This window comes from Armigeres subalbatus, chromosome 3 (genome assembly GCF_024139115.2).
Source record: "Armigeres subalbatus isolate Guangzhou_Male chromosome 3, GZ_Asu_2, whole genome shotgun sequence".
Taxonomy (NCBI): Eukaryota; Metazoa; Arthropoda; class Insecta; order Diptera; family Culicidae; genus Armigeres; species Armigeres subalbatus.
Window position 1 is genome coordinate 986,078 of NC_085141.1, and position 17,287 is coordinate 1,003,364.

The 17,287-nt window shown below is 42.0% G+C and overlaps 1 protein-coding gene across 1 annotated transcript; it reads right to left on the reverse strand.

Moving 5' to 3' along the window:
* Positions 1-12,550: 12,550 nt before the first annotated feature.
* Positions 12,551-16,995, reverse strand: LOC134221414 (uncharacterized protein K02A2.6-like). The gene is made up of 3 exons (XM_062700604.1): positions 16,057-16,995; positions 13,595-15,635; positions 12,551-13,452 (listed from the first exon to the last, which is right to left on the reverse strand). The coding sequence occupies exons 1-3, from the start codon at positions 16,993-16,995 to the stop codon at positions 12,551-12,553; spliced, it is 3,882 nt and encodes a 1,293-aa protein (XP_062556588.1).
* Between the last annotated feature and the right edge of the window lie 292 nt (positions 16,996-17,287).

Sequence of the window (17,287 nt, forward strand, 5' to 3'; positions counted from 1 at the left end):
TCTGTGCCCTTTCTTAAAGAGAGGGCAAATGAGGCCGTCCAACCAGCTAGCAGGCATTTCCTCGTCTTCCCATATTTTCGACATAATATGGTGCAGAACTTCATAAAGCTGCTCACTGCCATGTTTGAGAAGTTCAGCCGGGAGCTGGTCCTTCCCGCAGCCTTATTGTTTTTCAGCTCTTTGACAGCTTTTTTAACCTCATCTAGTGTAGGTGACTCCACAGCTTGTCCATCGTCGCTAATATTTATTCTGTTCGCCGATGCACCGTCACTTCCTCCATTCAACAAAGTCTCGAAGTGTTGCTTCCACCTGGCAGCCACTTCAGTTTTATCTGTCAGCAAATTCCCTTGTTGGTCGTTGCACATGACGGGAGATGGCGCTGTCTTTCTCCGCATGCCATTGACAGACTCATAAAACCTCCGCATATCGTTCTGCTCCATTTTTTCCTGCGCCTCACTAATAACTTGTTCTTCGTACTCTTTTTTCTTCCTGCGGTGGGTTCGTTTTTCGGCTGCTCTTGCTTCCTTGTACCGATCTCTATTCGATCGGGTACCTGACACCAACATCCGGCTTCTGGCAACGTTCTTCTCGTCTGTCACTCTCTGACACTTCACATCGAACTAACCCGTCCTGGGTCGCCTCTGTGCAGTGCCTACCACTTCTCGTGCTGTTGTGCTCACCGCTCCATGGATCGACTCCCATAGATCGTTGATGTTGTCGCTAACGTTGATTGCACTTATCCGTTCGTCGAGCTTCTGGCGGTACTCAGCCGATACTCCTTCCGCCGACAATCGCTGGATATTGTAACGCATCGTTCGCTGTGATCTTTCGTTCGATACAGTTGACAACCGTGATCGAATTTTACTGACAACGAGGTAGTGATCAGAGTCAATGTTCGGACCTCTGAATGTCCGCACATCGATAACATCCGAGAAATGGCGCCCATCCACCAGAACATGGTCTATCTGGTTGCAAGTTTCACCATTTGGGTGTCTCCAGGTGTGCTTTCGGATGTTCTCTCGTGCAAAGTAGGTGCTACTGATGGCCATCCCTCTGGCAGCAGCAAAATTTACTAGCCGTAGGCCGTTGTCATTGATAGCGGAGTGAAGGCTCTCCCTACCGATTATGGGACGGAAAAAATCCTCTCTACCAACCTGAGCGTTAGCGTCTCCGATAACAATTTTCACGTCATGCTTTGGGCACTCTCCATAGGCTTTATCAAGACATTCAAAAAACGTGTCCTTCACGTCGTCGGATTTATCGTTTGTCGGTGCGTAAACGTTGATTAGGCTGTAATTGAAGAATTTGCCCCGTATCCTCAACACGCAGATTCGTTCGCTAATGGGTTTCCACCGCATCACTCGCTTCATCTGCTTGCCCATCACTACGAAACCAACTCCATGCTCTGCTTTTTTGCCGCCGCTGTGATATTGCAGTATTTGTCGTGAGGTCCACGGCTCGGAATTCACGTTCTCCGGATCTAGGCCATCGGACTTCCTGAATAGCAGCCACGTTCACTCCAACCTTCTGCATTTCACGAGCCAGAAGGCTCACTCGTCCAGGTTCATTTAGGGTCCTGACATTCCAGGTACCGGGTTTCCAATCATAGTCCTTATTTCGTTGCCGGGTCGGTTGCCAAAAATAACGTTCTCTTTTTCTTCTATCTCCATTTTTCGTGGTATTTGAGAGGCTTCAGTAAGCAACCTTACCGGGGTCGCGTTACCTACATCGCGATGATGGGGTTGCCACCTTAGGTATAGCTGACGCGATACAGCATTTCGTTAATCAGCCGCTGGGTACCAGGCAGACGCTGTTTGAGCCGCACCTCCTGGTGAACAGACGCTCTGGGCGTACCTTCTCACTCTAGCTGATGTCAGAAGGACAACAGTGCCCAGGCTGCACTACCAGCTAAGTACACAACCCTTAGCTGGCGGTCTTTTGTCATCGGACGACCCGTGGAAGCGTGAGATAGGGACTTGTGGGGACCAGAGCTCTGTTGGGCGCTCCTTCCTTGATGTCAACCCACCATTTTGCAGCCCAGTTATCTTTATAATGCAATATATAAACCTCGGTATCGTATCAGAAAAAACCTTTCAAAAACTGGTATGAAGTGCAGCAAGATTTTGAAGAAGAAAACCGCGTTTTAACATTTTCTCAACTTTGATAACGAATATCTCAAAAACTATACCTCGTAGGGAACTGAAATTTTGGGGTTTTCTTATCTTGTGTATCTACTTTCGAAAAAAAAAAACTGTGAAAAAATTATTGGTGAAAGTGGATTTTTCGATTAAAGTCCGCCTAAATCCCCATAGTGCGACGGCTTCTTCACGCGGAAGTAATTTACAATATAGTGAGCAATTGTGAACATTCGTGTCTGTAACTGAATTCTGAAAAATAGCAACTGCTTGAAAATGAATTCCAGGAAAAAGAAAAAAAGTGAGCCACCTTTCAATAGCGCAGATGTGACGTATCAATTGTCTTGTGGTTTTTTTAGTTTTAGAAGTTTGAAATATCTCCCCTTCCAGATTTTTTTTCAGCTTCAAATGTGTATCAAAATCGTAACCGCTGGCATGCACGAATTTCATGTGCAAGATCTTCCAATATTTCTGGATATCCGCCTTGAAATAAGTCAAAATCTAGTTTTTGAAGTCCTTCACTTTAGTTAGCAAATAGGACTCAACGAACAAAAAAATCATCAGCTACCTTTTGGTATTTTTTGCATTATTTTGCATTTGGATTTTGAAAAATGTATCCGAACTTATTGAACACGGTGTATTTGACCTCCAGAAATAATCAAATTTGTTTTATCCGCGAACAAATAACTCTATAAATAAAACCAACTTAATAATGCACTTGTTGAACATGGTTAAGAGAACAACTATTGATTCGCCTAACAACTTGTACAAAAGACCAACTTGACCAGTGAATAAACTTTTATTTGTGCTTGTTGAAATGGTTCATTATCTCTTGTTTGACTTATCGGGAGCATTGATTCGAATGGCCAAGTAGGATTGATAAGTGTATTTGATTAATCCAAAGCATTATCACTAAAATATTAAAGCTTTTTCCACTTACCACCCCATTTACCCACTCACCCCACTGTACCTTACCACATTTATTCCGCTACCTTAACACGTGTTGGTTTTCTGTTCCATGCAGAGTTGCTTACGAACGAATTTTATTATTAATGGGTGGAACAAACGCAATGCGATAATTATCCGTTTGCAAATAAAAAAGTGGGTACAACAAGTCATTAAAAGAAAGCCGTGAAGTACCTCGGGATTTATCTTGTTGAATGTGTCACTTTGAAATTTGAGTGGTTAAGCAATTAATATATTTCAGTGGTCGATTGCATACATACAACATGCGAGCAAAAACACGAATGAACATTTAATCTTGATAGGGCAACTGACAATATTGTCAGTTATAAATATTTTGGTTGGAAGTTATCTAAGACAACTTCTAGTCAAACATTGAAACTTCATCAAACACAAAAAATGTCTATGTTTCCGATAGCGATACAATAAAATTTATTTTCTTACTGAAATAACATCTTGCCCGCCACTCATGTAAGATAATTTCAAACTATTTCTCTCTTAAAGCATACCTAACTTGTGCATCGCCCGTCAATGTTGACCTAACGTATCGTGCTGACACAGCTGCTGCCACGTAGAAGTCTGATACCATCTTAGAAAAACAGTGTTCATTAGTGACCGGAAGGAAATAAAACAAACGCTGCATTGTTTTCCATCCAACTACGAAAGAAAGTTTTATCCCTCTAAGTGGTGTAGTTCACTCACACAGCTGTGTCGTGCTTAACTTTCTCGCTACAGTCAATTGAAAAAAAAAACTAGAACCAGAGTTAGGGTTTACTCATGTTGATTGGCTTCAGCTTCAACCAAATGGCAATCCGAATTTAATTTCGTATTTCTGGTCTTAGATACCACCTCTTGGAAAAAATGTTCGAAGCTATCCAGGTAAATCACAACTCTATTAAAGCGAATATAATTTAAGAAATATGCAACATAAGTAATATAAAATATGTAGTAAGTAGAGTACTTGATAACAATTGAAGCACGTGGATCTTTTAATTGTGGATGAATATATTCGCTTAGAACTAATCTCTCAATGTTAAGCGAAAGCCCTAAAAATATGCGATTCAAAGATAACAACAACAAACAATCTATTGTCATCCAGGCGTGGGAGCAAATCGGTGAATTTCTTCAACATATATCTATTAATCTCACCTACTGCTGCTGTAAGCTAACATAATTAAGGCTATGCCCATGTCTAATCCCCTGCATCCAAGCTCAGGAATATATATAGTTCGAACGTTACAGCTTGATTGAATTGGCCACAAGACCGGCTCATCACCAATCGATACACTTCGGCGGCTATGATTATCACATTTGGGACATTTCTATGTTGGTTTGTAGCTAGCGTTAGACCACGAAACGACTCTTCACTGCTGCTCGCTCGACAATGTCAAGTTGCCAATCTTATCACGTTCGATACCGTCGGTCACGTTCTGGACCTGGAGCAGCTTAGGATGGGAGCTCAATCGAAATAACACTCGACACTTTTCCGTCTTATCTACCAGTTGAGACGACGACTAGTTTAGAGTGCACATATTTGTCACACCGAGTAAACTGGGGACGAACCATAAAAGCATAGAAATGCAAAAATAGAGCAGTTGAGCTTCGTTTATAGTCGAAAGATAGTGGATAATAAATGTTTTGTTTGATCGCTTGACAAAATGTAATCTGACCGGCAAACGGAGATTGAAATTTAACAAACATTTTTGTGGGTTCTTGATACTTTGAAGCGTGTGCTCTTGTTCAATTTACGCCAAAACTAATGAGTGGATTGCGGCTTATTTTATTCATTGCGACTAATTTGTCACATGGTACACTTTTGTGCCATTAAAGGGTTTCTCTGGACTTGTTTTGTTAAGTAATTCGATCTCAAAGGTAGGAATGAACACACGAATTATAATGTAACGTAACGAAAAAATCAACTTTATGCAAAACGATACTAACGAGTTAAAAAAAAATGTATGTTTATTAAAATATGCGAAAAACATCCACTGCCTACCGGTTGGAATCGGACCCACATCCTAAGTATTCTACCACTATGCCACCCTCATTAAGTTACCCTAACGGTAATGTGATAAATGGTCCAATGGTAATGACAAGTTGAAGGATATTCATTAGACTGGCCCAGGAAACAAAAAGTTGTCTAATTCCACGGGGCACCCCCCAGGATTGTGTCTTTGGGTGAGAAAATCAATCTCTGAAAATTTCAGCTCAATCGCTTGTTGCATAAGCTGGCGCATTTGATTTGAAGTTTGTATGGGGATTTCAGCCAAAATGTATAGGAAAATACACCTCCGTCACTCATTCGATCTGGAAATTGGTTCTGATTGCTCGATTGACCTCAGAATTGCAAAAACAGCAGTTGGTATACTACAGAACAATTTCACAGAACATTGTATGATAATTAAATGAACTTTTATATAGGTTTCGGCTGATGCAATTCGATCAAAAAGCCCAAAAATACACAATTCAGCTCCTAATAAATCAGCCGAAAATTATATAAAAGTTCATTTAATCATCATGCAATGTTCTGTGAAATTGATCTGTAGCATACCAACTGCCGTTTTTGCAATTCTGAGGTCAATCGAGCAATCAGAACCAATTTCCAGATCGGATGAGTGACGGAGGTGTATTTTCCTATACATTTTAGCAGAAATCCCCATACAAACTTCAAATCAAATGCGCCAGCTTATGCAACAAGCGATTGAGCTGAAATTTTCAGAGATTGATTTTCTCACCCAAAGACACAATTCTGGGTGGTGCCCCGTGGAATTCGACAACATTTTTTTCTCCCCATAGTAATCTGGGCCAGTCTAATATTCATCCTGTACAATCCCTACCGCCTTAACATATTCTCAGTTCAGATGTTGGCCAATTCCTTGAACAATGACTGTCTGACTTGCTTGCTTTACGATTCTGCCATGTTTTTACCATTGAATTTCAGTTGTTTCAGGCTTTTGGTGACACTGACATTGGAGCTTAAAGTTTGGAGAACCCGTTGATAAACACCTGCTGCAATCGTCTAATGTTTTCAACTGATACCTACCACCTTTCACTACCGTATTAAAGGAAGATTTTTACCCTAAAAAACCATGAAAATTTCTTATGCTCCCTTTTATCCACACTGCATGTCTGTGAAGGACCGGAAAGAAAAAAAAAAGCAAAATTGCTTGAAATCAACTCCCCTATCAGAGAAAAATGTTGGGTAAAGCGTACCATTGGTACATTGCGTACCTGAAGGAATAAAATAGACCCCATCTCGCGGTCCTTAGCCTCTTACCTAGTTGTTCCAACAGCCAGTCACCGCAAATTTAAGAAATCCAAAAGTCGCTAGCTCAGATAGTGGAATTATAAAATTCTTTGTAGGACTAATTCATAGTCGACTTTCTAGAAACAAATTACTCTGTATTCTTAACACGATGACGAGTTCTACTTAAATAAGAACAAATCAAAGTATCAAGTGGCCCAGTTTCCGGTGACGCAACGCAACCGTGAATAGGATTTGAGCTTATTTGTCCGTAGTTCAAATTATCGTTAAACGAATGAATTTCATCAGTAAAGAGCATTTGTGGTTGGGAAAGGTAATCAAATTTTCTACTCTTTTATTTTTACTATTATCCAATGATGGTAAAGAAGAAAACTTTGACTTCACTACGCCGTTTAGTGTCCTTTGTATACCTCTTTTAAACTATTCTATCGAAGGCTTTAAACAATTTGCCTTCTGTCTCTGAGCTTTCGTATTCCAGTTTTTTCCCCTATCCCATAAAGTTTTAGATTAAATTTTGATGAATATGCTGGTTTTTCGCCATCAGTCGATGTAGTCATAGGATTATGTGCTCCATACAATGAATTTCATTTTATTGTTATCAGAACACTAATTCAGCGTTGTTTAGAAATCAACAAAGTCATAAGCTCTCAATCTGACACAGGATGCTGCTAATCAAAATAGTTCCTGAAATTCTCCAGTTGCGCTAACCTGAATGTTTTATGAAACCAGAAGTATAACCACATCCAGGTCGTGCTACGAACATTGTACAGCAGACAAATGGGACAAGGTTCATACGCTTATACGATAATTAGCGCACAACCAACTAACTAATTACTCCAATCAAGTATGCATGGTCGACTGTTTTGAGTTGGTTTTACTTCATCATGTGCACGGAAATGGAAATAGTTAAACCCTTTGCCGGAGTGTGCACCACAATAATACTCAATGCGCGGTACTGCTAATGATCCAGTCGGTTCGTGTCCTCAATGCAAACTGCTGAAGCAATCTACACGAGGTCAATAATTCAAGTTGACTGAAACATTCGAATTATGCTAAGCTTTGCAGAACCATGTTAATTTACAACAGGGTGTGCAATTAACAAATTGAAAGGAATTTTACACTTGTATGATGTCTTGTTTACAACTAAAATCTGCTTCGGGTACGTATCTAACTGGCACAAAATAAACTTAACAGATTCGATGAAATATAATTTGCATACCGGCTTTGGCAACCAGAAAAGCAATGGTGTCAGTCAGGAGGGTTTCAAAATATCATGGGACAATGGTAGAGTTCATTTTCTGATATTTTTTTATTTCATGTTTCTACCTTACTTTACTCTTTTATGAAATAATTATTAAGTACGTAAAAAAATGTATCTAGTCACAGTTTAAACGGCGATGTTTTTCTGACCCGACTCGAGTCAAGTACGAGACACTGAAGACGGACTACCTGTTGAGATCGAAATACATATACAAAAAGTGGTGGAATTAAATAAGATAGTACAAACTCATTTTATGACAAGTGAAGACATTCCATTAAGAGCTCAAAATAATTTTAATTGAAACTTGAAAAAAAAAAAATAGTTCGGTGAAACTTCTGAGTATGAACTCCTTGCGATTGGACACGAATTTTTAAAAAGATTTAGAGGAATTGTTCCGTTTTCCATCTCACTAAACATATATTCATCTCATCGCGAAACGAAGAAATACGGTACCAATACGGGAATACCATGAGATGAATCACCTAAGGTTCCTTAGAAAATTCTCTCAAACTTTCTTCAGGAATTTCTTAACGGTTTCCTACAGTGATTTATCCAGAATTTTTTCTTGAATTTTATTCATTTTTAATTCTTCAATAGTTCGTTCAGGAGGTTGTGTAATTCCTAGTGAGAACACTAGCAAAAAATCTGAATTATGACTTCCTTAGCCTGAAGGACTCGTTTTATGAATGTCTTGATAAAGCCTATGGAGAGTGCCCAAAGCATGACGTGAAAATTGTTATCGGAGACGCTAATCCTCAGGTCGGTAGAGAGGACTTTTTCCGTCCCATAATCGGTAGGGAGAGCCTTCACTCCGCTACCAATGACAACGGCCTACGGCTAGTAAATTTTGCTACTGCCAGAGGGATGGCCATCAGTAGCACTTACTTTGAACGAAATAACATCCGAAAGCACACTTGGAGACACCCAAATGGTGAAACTTGCAACCAGATAGACCATGTTCTGGTGGATGGGCGCCATTTCTCGGATGTTATCGATGTGCGGACATTCAGAGGTCCGAACATTGACTCTTATCACTACCTCGTTGTCAGTAAAATTCGATCACGGTTGTCAACTGTATCGAACGAAAGATCACAGCGAACGATGCGTTACAATATCCGGCGATTGTCGGCGGAAGGAGTATCGGCTGATTACCGCCAGAAACTCGACGAACGGATAAGTGCAATCAACGTGGGAGTCGATCCATGGAGCGGTGAGCACAATAGCACGAGAAGTGGTAGGCACTGCACAGAGGCGACCCAGGACGGGTTGATTCGATGTGGAGTGTCAGAGAGTGACAGACGAGAAGAACGTTGCCAGAAGCCGGATGTTGGTGTCGGGTACCCGATCGAATAGAGATCGGTACAAGGAAGCAAGAGCAGCCGAAAAACGAACCCACCGCAGGAAGAAAAAAGAGTACGAAGAACAAGTTATTAGTGAGGCGCAGGAAAAAATGGAGCAGAACGATATGCGGAGGTTTTATGAGTCTGTCAATGGCGTGGGGAGAAAGACAGCGCCATCTCCCGTCAGGTGCAACGACCAACAAGGGAATTTGCTGACAGATAAAACTGAGGTGGCTGCCAGGTGGAAGCAACACTTCGAGACTTTGTTGAATGGAGGAAGTGACGGTGCATCGGTGAACAGAATAAATATTAGTGACGATGGACAAGCTGTGGAGTCACCTACACTAGATGAGGTTAAAAAAGCTGTTAAAGAGCTGAAAAACAATAAAGCTGCGGGGAAGGACCAGCTCCCGGCTGAACTTCTCAAACATGGCAGTGAGCAGCTTTATGAAGTTCTGCACCATATTATGTCGAAAATATGGGAAGACGAGGAAATGCCTGCTAGCTGGTTGGACGGCCTCATTTGCCCTCTCTTTAAGAAAGGGCACAGAGTGCGCCAATTACCGAGGAATAACCCTCCTTAACTCGGCGTACAAAATTATGTCCCGTATTCTGTTCAACAGACTGAGACCGCTTGAAGAGTCCTTCGTCGGCGAATACCAAGCAGGTTTTCGTGAGGGCCGGTCAACGACGGATCAAATGTTTACCCTGAGACAAGTCTTTGATAAATTCCAGGAATACAACTTGCAGACACATCATCTGTTTATTGATTTCAAGACGGCGTACGATTCAGTGAAACGGAATGAATTATGACAAATTATGCTTGAACATGGTTTTCCGGCGAAACTGATACGGCCGATTCGTATAACGTTGGACGGATCGAAATCAAGCGTAAGGGTTGCGGATGAAATATCGACGTGATTTGTTACCTTAGATGGATTAAAGCAGGGTGATGCACTCTCGAATCTACCGTTCAATATAGCGCTCGAGGGAGCGATTAGGAGAGCTGGTGTGCAAAGAAGCGGTACCATTATCACAAAATCGCATATGCTCTTGGGATTTGCGGATGATATCGATATTATCGGAATTGAACGCCGTGCCGTGGAAGAGGCTTTTGTGCCTTTTAAGAAGGAGACAGCGAGGATTGGACTCACGATCAATACCAGCAAAACGAAGTACATGGTCGCTGGCAATCAACGTGGGTTCATTAGTGGTGGTGGTAGCGAAATGGTGCTGGATGGTGAAAAATTTGAAGTGGTAGAAGAATTTGTGTATCTTGGAACATTAGTGACGTGCGATAATGATGTTACCCGCGAGATGAAAAGGCGTATTGCAGCTGCAAATAGGGCTTATTACGGACTTCGTAACCAGCTTAAGTCCCGTAGTCTGCAAACGAAAACCAAACTCGCGCTGTATACTACTCTGATTCTTCCGGTGGCTTTATACGGCCATGAGACATGGACGTTAAAGGAGGCTGATCGGAGAGCTCTCGGAGTGTTTGAGCGTAAGGTGCTGCGGACAATACTCGACGGTTAACAGGAGAACGGTATCTGGCGGCGACGCATGAATCACGAATTGTACCAGGTGTATAAAGGGCTGGATATAATTAAGCTTATACAACACGGCAGACTACGGTGGGCCGGTCACGTTGTTCGTATGCCGGAATAACGTCAAGCGAAGATAATATTTAGTAGAGAACCTGGAAGAGTCCGCAGGCTTCGTGGAAGGCCGCATGCACGATGGCTTTTTGCAGTTGAAGAGGACCTGAGGGCACTCAATGTTCAGGGCGACTGGAAGCGATTGGTCCAGGATCGAGTTTAGTGGAGAAGGATACTCCATTCGGCGTAGGTTCATCGAAGAGCTGTAGCCCATCAAGTATCAAGTATCAAGTAGCCTGACGGCTACAAAGCCCAGTGTAAGTTTTATGGTACTTCCTGTGGAATCTGTCCAGGCAATTATCTAGACGCGGCATAATGAAGAGCAGCCATTTTGCATAATGCACAACAAATCGCCTGGTATGGAGAATCGGCCCGACGACAAATGTGACTTACCTCGTCTGGATGTTTTCACACAATGACGATCGTCCAACGTTGTGACGATCGTTGTCTGCTTTACGGCGCTACCAACCTTATAGAGCAACTGATGTATACAAGGGGTAAGACGGTGATCATACACAGTCTGATATACACCTCACATTCTCCCTCTTCTCCAAAGAAAAAAATACTCCAAGTGCTTCAACGCTCGAGTTTTTATCTCGAGCATTCTATGGCTAAATTATCCAAAATCAATAACGAAACATTATCCTTGCATTGATGCCACATCCCTTAAAACACTTCCTTTCCTGCGATTTCTTATAAAGACATAAGACCCCGTATATAAAGAAACAGTAAAACACATTCTGTTGTGATAACATTTTTTTTTTTTGCATGGGTCGAAGATGGTGCAAAATTTGGAATAATATTGATAAATATCAAAATATGTATTTATTAATTAAGCAAAACGACTACTTTCTTTTCTACGTGTATGAGGCTTTATTCTGGACTCCAGTTTCCATTTTTCACTGACAGGTGGCCAACTGACGGCGTGTCGTACTTTGACATCTTTCTGACTGTTGCATCAAGACGTCATTTGACACCATATGAGAGCGATGTTTACATTTATTTTTACCCGTGTTTGAATACGAATAAATTCTTATGAGGGCAATGTGTACATCTTTTTTGTATACAGTTTTTTTTGATCCGTGCAATCGTCTTTTCAAATATTTGAAGAAAACGAAAAAAAAACAAGCGGAGGAATTATCGCCACTTGCTGTGTAAAGTGCCCGGATGCTAACCCAGCATGTACCTGTTGCTGGATACGTACGTCGACGATGCTGATAGTGACGAAGAAACACAAGTTTTTTGTGATCACCGGAATACGAAAAGACGAAACGTCCCGTCGACGTAATGCAACCCAGAAGAGCGATGGTGCATGGAGTAACCGGTATTCGGCAATCCAGTGATGTGCAAATTACCTTGCAGAGAGAGTGGAAAATATGCAATCAGCTCACGACTTTGGCCCTGGACTGACAAGATTTTCACCCCTAAATGTTCGACAGAGCCATCTTCCGGAGGCTCGGCAGCGAGAGCAATAATGGGAAAAGGAATTTTGCGTATGCGAAAAACATTCTTAATACCAAAATAAATTTGTGAGTATTTTTTTTTTATTTTATTTTTTTTTTAAATTCAACTGAAGAAAAAAACAACGGTGTTTATTTATTTTGTCCTTATCAATTATTTGTCACTTAGGCTGTGAACCATTCCACCGATTCGTTTAACTTTTAGTTAAAATTTGACAGTTCGATGGTTATTTCGCCGTGGTTAAAAATAACCCTGCTCCGGAGCATGGTTAGATTTGACAGTTCGATAGTTAAACTTTGTTCGCGAGAAAATTGGCGCCAAATCCATTTCGTTCCGAATAACTATCAATCTGTCAAAACTCAAATGGGTCGACTTCGGAGTAAAATTTTAACCACGATGGGAAAATAACCATCGGAATGTCAAATTTTAACTAAAAGTTAAACGAATCGGTGGAATGGTTCACAGCCTTAGTTCATTTCGATTTGTCTTACGTAGTCAGACAAGTGTGTCGGCGCTCTTTTTAGTCTTGACGGTCGAACAGAAACCGTGACATCAGTGGTGTTATCTTCCCTTTCTGCTGCTGATTTTGATTCCGAGTTTGTCCATTGATGCACCCGTTTAGTTTGAGTGACGTGACGCCGTACCAGACGACCATCTTCATCGCTTAGAAGTAAGCTCCCATTATTCTCATGTACCACAGTGTGACGAGTTCTATCAAATCTCGTTTCACCCTTAGCTTTTGATTGTCGTTCCACTATAACGATATCACCAGGACGAATTTGACTCGGCTTAGCGCACCGTCGAATATCTTCAGCTTCTTTCGATTGTAGCTTTGCCTTCATATCTCTCGCGTTTAATAACTGCTCATCTATGGTTACATTTCCTCGATTTATTAATGGTAACCCCCGGTGTATCTTCCTTCCATACATGACTACTTCCGGTGCCATTTTTGTCACTGTATGAGCTGCCGAATTGTGTGCATTTACAGCTGCCTGTAGTTCAGCATTGAAATTATTTCCGGTTGATGATGAAGTCGCCATGGCTTTGTTGATGATTTTCATGAAATTCTCAACTAATCCATTTTGCTGAGGGAAAAATGGAGTTGAGAAAATAGGCTGAATCCCCCTTTCTATGCAATAATTTTTATACTCTTCGCTGTTGAACGGCGGCCCGTTGTCTGATTTTATCGCCTTAGGGAATCCTTCCTTATTAAAGACGTCATCCAGGATCTTCCTAGTATTCTCAAAAGAAGTCGATTTCGTCGGTCTTGCAATTGCGTACCTCGATCTATAGTCGATTATCACCAATATCAATATTCCTCCGAATCTCGCATATGGACCGTTAAAATCCACTGCAATCGTCTCCCACACTGTTCTCGGGGCAAACATACGTTGCATCGGGGTTGGTTTTTCCGGTCTACCATTGATGGCACAGATCTCACACGATTTTACCCAATTCTCTGCGTCTGTAGCCATCCCAGGCTCTCTTAAAAATACTTTCTCTTAAAATACTTTTCAGCTTGGCCGCTAACGGATGACCCTTGTGAGCTACTTCTAATGTCCTCTGGCGCAACTGCTCCGGTATTACGACGCATCCGAGTTTTATTAGCAAACCATTCTTCGTAGATAGGTCATCTGACACTGCTTGAAACTTCCATAGATGTTTTGGCCAATCGCCCGAGTCCATCGCTTCAATGACCTGCTGTAGTATTTTATCACTCTCAGTACACCGCTTGATTTCCTCCTCAGTCAAGAAATTTTTGATGTTGGCCTCAAGATGAGCTATTTCCCAAGGACTTGATGTCTCGTCGAAAGGTTTGTCGCTTCCTTGATACAAACGCGAAGATGGATCTGCTATATTATCATTCCCTTTGACATACTCAATGGTATAGTTATAGGGGCTTAATCTAAGCGCCCAGCCGTCCGCTCTAGTTAACGCTCTTTTTGTATTTTCGCGAGATCGGTTCATTATGAATGCCACTCCTGTGGCATCGGTTCTCAATGTAAAATGGCGTCCCAATAAGAAATAAGAAAAATGCTCAACGGCCCAGACCGCGGCAAGGGCTTCCCGTTGATTTTGAGCATATTTTTTCTCTGTCTCCGTTAATGCTTTGGATGCAAAACTGATGACCCGAGGATTCTTGCCAGCGCTCTCCTGGACCAAAACTGCACCTAGTGCGTTCGGCGATGCATCTGTGTAAAGCACAGTATCCTCATTCTCTGCGAAATAACCCAGGGCAACAGTGCAACGAATTATTTCTTTCTTCAGATCGTTAAATGATTTTTCCTGACGTTCACCCCAGTACCATTGTTTCACTCCCACTGTAGACCAAAGAGGATTAGAAATCTCAGCGAAATTCCGTATGTAGGGGCTCACGTACGATGCAAGGCCTAGGAAGCTCCGTAGTTCGGAAACTGTGGTAGGTTTCCGGAATTTCCGTATAGCACTGACTTTTGCGTCTTCAATATGGAATCCATCTTTATCAAGCATATGACCGAGGAACGTAATTTGAGTTTTATCATATTCACACTTGTTGGTATTGAGCGTTAGATTGTTTGCTCGCAAGATTTCAAGCACCTGATTTACATTTCTTTGTAGCTCCTCTAAAGTGTCCTCGAAAAGTAGAATGTCGTCTATATAAATAATTTTCTTTTCTACCTTCTCAAGGATTCGACACATTTCACGCTGAAAAATCTCTGGGGCACAATTTACCCCAAACATTAATCGCGTAAAACGGAACATTGCATTCTCCGCTAGAAACGTCGTCAAATCTCGGGACTCCTCACTGAGCTCGAGATGGTAGTAAGCATTTTTCAAGTCCAGCTTAGTGAAATATTTGGCTCCGTGTAATTTTACCTTCATTTCGTCTACAAGCGGTAAGCGGAAGTACTCACGCTTGATGGCTTTATTCGGGGCTCTCATATTAACTACCAATCTGAAGTCATCCTTGCCTTTTGCCACCGCAGACATTCCGCTTATCCACTGCGGGGCCGTCGTAACTCTTTCAATGATTCCGCTTGCTTCCATTTCCATCAGTCGCTGCCGCGCGCCTTCCCGGTAAGCAGCTGGAATGTTATAGTAAGCGTTTCGTGAAGGTGGGATACTAGGATCGATGCTAAAGTTGATTTTCACGCCGGGCATTTTTGGAAAATAATCGTTTGAAGTGACCTCACAAATGTTAATCTGCGTTCCTACGAGAAGGAGCCTCAGATCATTTGCCGTCGATCTGCCTAGCAAAGATCGCTTCCCATCCGTGACCACTAAAAAATCGGCTGTCACAAAATGTGCGGAACTCTTCTCTTGTACTTGAGCTCTGAAGGCAAAATCTATCTTTAAAGGCTTTCCGGTACCATACGCTCGTAATCCTCTATCCAAAGGCGTTGCTATGGGTTCCAGCTTAGCTGATCCTGATACATATTGTTTTTTTAATTTACTCCAATCGTCTCCACCAACGACGTTGACATCCGCACCCGAATCAATGAGAAATTTAATGGGGGCAGACGATCCCAGCCGGCATTCGACCAACACATCTTCAAGGGTTAGAGCATTCAGCTGTTCAGAATGTAACAGAAAAGTCGAACAAAATAAGTTTTATTTAGTCGCCAAAGTTGATGTATTTCAAAATTTTTGTTTAGACATTAAAAAAAATCAATGAAATCAGAATAATCAATTTACCTCCTCTCTTGCTTCAGATTTTGCATTACGAACGGGACTGGTAGCTTCGAGAACTCGTACACGCTTAGCAAACTACAGCAAAATGGCCAAGTTTACCGCATTTATTACACTTCAACTTCGCCGCCGGACATGGACGATTGCGATGTGCCCACCTGTTGCATCTCGAGCACAGCTCTCGTCGACTACTACGAAAGTTCTTATCGAAACGAGACTGATTGTTTCGTGGACTTCCAGCATGATCGAATCCGCTTCTGCGCTTGAATGGAGCATTACGTGAGGCCTGTACATTACTACGTACATAGTTGACCGTTTGATCATACGATCGGCTTGCATGGATAGTTTCCGTTTGATAGGCTTCATCCCGCGTTGCTGATTGCACGATGAAGTTCGTCTCGTGGCCAAACGTTCGCGCTGTTCTAGCCAATTCGCGATTCGCCATACCTTTGAGCAGTTGAGCACGCACGAATCGCTCCTGGTCACACGAACTATACCGGCATAGACGCACCTTCTGCATAAGTCTGGCGTGAAAACCGACCACAGTCTCTCCTTTCTCTTGCTGCATAGACGAAAATGCTTCATGCTCCGCTGCGGTGTCGGTCATGGACCTTAGATGTTCTTCGATGTTTCTTATGAAGTCTGCGTAGCAGTTTTCACTGTTCAAATTCGGTCTTAATTTAGCAGCACGAACGATTCCCTGCATTTCCTCGCCCATCGAAAGAAAAAGTAGTTGCGATCGCCGCGTGGGGTCAATAGCATTGGACAACGATGCAGCGATTTCGAAGTTTTCTATATATTTTGACCATTCTTCCCACATTTTATTTGCGGCGACGTTTTTTGGAAATGGCTTCATTTGGTCCCAGCGTATAGATGGGATATGTCCCTCTGCCTGAGACGATCGCCCATTGCGAAAGCTGTTCCAACTTTCCTCTGCATCATTTCTGCTGATATCACGCTCCCGGGAACTTTTAACTTCAGCTGACAGGTCCGCGATCTTCTTCTCCATGTCAGCGACTTGCTTCTTCAAAGCGTTGTTTTCATAGTTAGTATCAGTTTCAATCCGGTGGGGGTCGTATTGCTGGTCTCCATCATTTTGGTCTTCATACTCGCCGTCGACATCATGAACAACTGGAGCGCGAACAAACCTCCCTACCTCCAAACACTCGGTCGTCGCAAACTCTTCTTCTTCACTACTACCACCATTAAAGCGGTTCAATCGCACGTATCTTCCTTCGGACATTTTGTAATCTTTCGATCGCTTCGAATATCTGTAAACATAATACCAAGAAGACAGTTCTTAGTTTGAGGGCTCTTTTCAACATTTTTTTCGTTTTAAAAAAAAAACTTGTTCTCTTTTAATAATCATCTGGCAGTTTTCATTACGTACCACAGCTGTTAAATTTGGCGGATGTTCCGTTCTGGGTAGTTTTCATTACACACCGCAGATATCAATGAGGGCGGTTGTCCCGACGCGCCATTTTTATTTTCAGTTGGTTTTCTTTACCAAATGGTTTTCTTTACCACTAATAAAA